This window comes from Arachis hypogaea, chromosome 17 (genome assembly GCF_003086295.3).
Source record: "Arachis hypogaea cultivar Tifrunner chromosome 17, arahy.Tifrunner.gnm2.J5K5, whole genome shotgun sequence".
NCBI lineage: Eukaryota > Viridiplantae > Streptophyta > Magnoliopsida > Fabales > Fabaceae > Arachis > Arachis hypogaea.
Window position 1 is genome coordinate 11,356,637 of NC_092052.1, and position 4,448 is coordinate 11,361,084.

Consider the following 4,448-nt stretch of genomic DNA (forward strand, 5'->3'; position numbering starts at 1 on the left):
TATTTTTATCATTAATAAAAACAGAAGATAATTTTGTCTGCATGTTAAAAAATTATAGACAATTTTAGTACTTTATCCTCTATATTTAGTATTTTAATATGAGAAATACGACCATAAAAATTTATTATTTTTTATCATCACTTAACTATTAACTCAACTCTTTTAGTCTCACATATTTAAATATTAATAACTAATTAATAACCAAAATTAATAAATTTTAATGACATTTTACCATTCTTTTTTCAATATATATTATATATTAATGACTGTTTTTTATATATAGATTTTTTATTTTAATAAATAAATTAATTGAAATAAATAATTTTAAAAATAATAAAAAAATATTAATAATATCAATAATTTAAACTTTTAGCATACAATTAGTACATAAAAAAGTTGGTAGGAGAGATTAAAATAGATAAGTTTGATCAATTAGTACTCAAAAAGATTGATAGGAGAGTGAGAAAAAAATTAAAACGGTTATCTCTCACGTGTTTCAATTTTCTTCTCACTATCCCATCAATCTCTCCTAACAATAGACAAACAGTTATTTTTATTTTTCAAATTAAATCAATTCAATTGGATCATAATTTAAACTAAAATTTTTCATGTACTCTTTTCGAATACTAATTGATCAAATATATCCATTTTAAAAAATTTTAAATTAAATTATGATCCAATTAGATTTATTTAAATTTGAAAAATAAAAATAACCATTTGCGAATTGTTAAGAGAGATTAATGAGATAGTAAAAAGAGAATTGAAACACCTGAGAGATAACTGTTTTATTGTCTTATCTTGTTTACACTATAAACGAGATATATGTAAAATTATCTCATTTAAAGTGTAAATGAGATAAGAGAGATATTTATTTAGATAAATATTTTTTAAATTATTTATTTCGATAATTATTACATTTATTTAATTTATCAAAATAAAAAATTCATATAATACTATATTTAAAAATATATAGTATTATTAATTAAAAAAATTTATGCCAAAAATATAAAAATTGAACTTTTAATATATTTATTATTATTTATTAAGGTAAAATCTATAAAAAATTATTAATAATAACTTTCGTAATATAAAAAAATACATATTGACTAAACCTAATTAAATAACATATAAAAATTATTAAAAAAATAATAAAATGCTCAAAAAGTGAAATAAATATCTTCAAACTATATCTTACTGCCACGTCCTTCAGGTAATCAGGTCCCACGTGTTATCCACTCCTTCAGTTCTGCTACTTACATTCAAACCCTAAAAATGTATTTAATAAAAAAAAAAACCTAAAAATAATAAAATTACACCTCTTGACAGTTCCAATTCTGGTTCCCTATTTATTTTTAGATCTCAACACCCAACACCAATACACTTGAATTCTCCTGAACCTGCTTCTTTGTTTGATGATTTTGTTCCTAACTTAGAAAACCACGTGTTTCCATCCTGAACCACCTTCTTCAACTCTCTGAACTCTCCCATCAATTTCCTAAAAAAAAAGAAAGAAAATATCTTTGTTCTTTTCACCTTTAAATTCTGTTATTCGAATCCCAAGTTTCCTTTTTTTGATTTTCTCACGTCCCTTTTGAAGTTTTGATCTTTGCTTCCTTTTTTTTTGGTAAAAAAAAGGGTCTTTTTTTTTTCCTTACCCATTTCGATTTCTATATTTTTCACTAAAAGTTGTCATGAGCTGGTTGGGATCATTGGATTCTTGATTAGAAGGGGGGAAAAAAGTAAACTTCATTATGATTTTAATTAATATTTAATGAGGTTAATGATGATTGCCCTCTAGGTGTTTGATACTGTGTCTATAAGTGTGGTTCATCTTTTTCTGTGTTCCCTGGAAGAACTTGGCATTTTTTGAAAATGGCTTCAAGGGTCTCTCCAAATTCAAATTGTTGGCAACTGAGAACCCCTTGTTCTCTATCTCATTCATGGAAGACACCACGTTCAGTTCCTTCTTTGCCACTGGCAAGTTTCACTCGTAGCAAGAACAGTGCCATCATGCCATGCCGTTTGGTTCATGGATTCACATCTCCATGCATCAGGAATTTGAGGGTGCAAAGAGAGAATCGTGTCTGCTGCATCCCTTTTCACCATGCAGGCGCCAATCATGATGATCATGGTGATGAGAATGAAAAGGAAATGGCTTTTGTCGTTTCAGACAATTCCAAAAATAGAGAAGTGAATAGCTTTTTTTCCATGAAGCCTGATCTTCTGGAACCTTCTCTTCTGGGAATCCAGCCTGAGCCACCTAGCTGGCCTGAGAGAGAAGAGATTCTGAGGCTGAGCTTTGAGAGGAGAGTGAAGGGTGTGGGGATTCCCTTTTCCATTAGGATGATCAGGAAGAAGCTTCAATTGCAGAAGAGTTTGAAGGAGACAAGTGATTTGAGTTATTGTTCTGTAAACAAGGCCTTCTCTTCCATGTTGTTTATCTTCCACCAGCTTCAAAACTATGCCTTGCAAACAAGGGAGAGCATGTTCCTTGAGGACTTTGAAGGTGTCATGGACAAGTTGAGGGTTGACATGGATACTTCATTTGTGTGGCTATTTCAACAGGTTTTCTGCAAGACCCCAACTCTAATGGTCGATGTCATGGTCCTATTAGCCAACTTCTCTGTCTTCTCTATGGCACAAACTCCTCCTTCCATGGTTACAAACATGCTACCATTGAGACATTCAGAACAAGTTGGTGTTGAGACTCAACAAGACGAGCATAGCAAGGATAAAGGATTGGCAGAGGAAGAGATGTTGTGGCACTCCATGGTTGAAGAAGCTTCAATTATGCATAAAGGGCTAGATAATAATGAGGTTTTGGACCATGAAACAATGAAAAGATTTGTGTCACCTATGTCTGTGGAGCTTGAAAGTGATCAATATGAGGAGTATGCCACCACTGATCTGTATTACCAAAAGCATTTGCGCTTGTCACCACATAATTCTCTTCTGCTTTCCAACTATGGACACTTCCTTTTCCTTGTTGCTCGTGACATTGATAGGTGAGTTTCTCAAGAACCTTATTTTTTTATAATATATTATGTTCTCATTTTTTTATGTAAATGAACTGTCATTATTAGTAATTAGCATTTGATTTGTTTTCCCAATTTCGATAAAGCGATTTTGAGTTGAAAGTATTTGGGTTAGAGGGTCGTGTAGAGTTTGCTTATAGTGTGACTTGTGAGTAAAGGAATACATAGATAGAAAAGGTGGTGCTTATACCGCTTGCATCTGAGCACAGAGTCTTGTATTCCATCATTATATATTTTGATTAGGTTTTGTTATGGGCGACTCAAAGAAGTTCATTGAAAAAAATTTACTTATCCAAGTCTCAATGTATGAAAAACTTGAATATAATGACTAGTGTTACAAATTATAAATGGTACAAAGTACAGTTCTTTGCTGACTTTAGGAGCATCAAACACATTTTCTGGTTTTAATACTAAACTTGTCTTCTTGGGTATGGTAAATATCTTTGGTGAAAGCATGTTAATGCATTTCTCAAGTACATCTTCTTTTACCCTTTTGGAAGCATTCAACTGCTGATTAATTTCCACCATTTTTTTGATACATTGGATGTGAATATTTGCAGGAGTGAAGAGTACTACCGGCGTTCGGTGCTAGCAGAGTCGCCGGAGGCTGAAGCATTCAGCAGATATGCTGATTTCTTGTGGATGGTAAGAAAGGATCTTTGGGCAGCAGAACTCAGATATCTTCAATCATTGGAAGCAGAACCGGGCAATACTTACTATATGTCAAAGTATGCAAGTTTTCTTTGGAACACAGGTGGACAAGATAACACAAGCTTTCCCCTAGAAGAAATAGACAATTTGCAACTATGACATTGTTGACCATATGATTCATCATCATCATCATCATCATCTTAGATGAGTGATGTGTGAATATACACAGTTTGATGATAGCATACAGACACAACTTGTACATCCAACTTGCTTCTGAGATGTGTATACACCCTTGATATTTTTGGACATTCACTAATAGAATATTAGTCCAATCTTTATTTTGTTTAGTTATTTATGTATTTTGGAAATGAAGATGTTTATTCTGGCATAGTTACTTGATTTTATGTTTGCATGTGAAAATGTGTTTGCAAAAAAATGATATGATTTAATTAGTGTGGGGGATTCTGTTAACATTTGCTGCAAAAGTTACAGAACACAGTCAAACTTGGCTTATTCAACTTATTTGGCTTGATTTTTACTTGAGCAAGTTACAGCTCAGGTTATAGAACACAATCAAGCTTGGCTTATTCAGCTCATACATGCACTTTCAAAATTAACTTGGTAGGGTGATTTCAATTTTTCTTCAAAAAAAGAAAGGAAAGGAAAAAGAAATTCGTCGGAGGCGTGTTTTTTATTTATTTTCTAAAAATAGAAATCTTTGGCGCAAATTTCACTTTTTTAAGATAGAAAATTATAAGGGTG

General features: G+C 31.6%; 1 protein-coding gene across 1 annotated transcript; it reads left to right on the forward strand.

Annotated features, from left to right (window-relative positions):
- Positions 1-1,216: 1,216 nt before the first annotated feature.
- Positions 1,217-4,076, forward strand: LOC112766091 (uncharacterized). The gene is made up of 2 exons (XM_025811946.3): positions 1,217-3,005; positions 3,596-4,076. The coding sequence occupies exons 1-2, from the start codon at positions 1,873-1,875 to the stop codon at positions 3,843-3,845; spliced, it is 1,383 nt and encodes a 460-aa protein (XP_025667731.1). The 5' UTR covers positions 1,217-1,872; the 3' UTR covers positions 3,846-4,076.
- Positions 4,077-4,448: the final 372 nt, after the last annotated feature.

Excerpts from the sequence above, each read along its gene's own strand:
- LOC112766091 (XM_025811946.3), top strand. The coding sequence starts at position 1,873 with ATGGCTTCAAGGGTCTCTCCAAATTCAAATTGTTGGCAACTGAGAACC. Across the intron at positions 3,006-3,595 it reads GTTGCTCGTGACATTGATAG|GAGTGAAGAGTACTACCGGC; the intron begins GTGAGTTTCTCA and ends GAATATTTGCAG.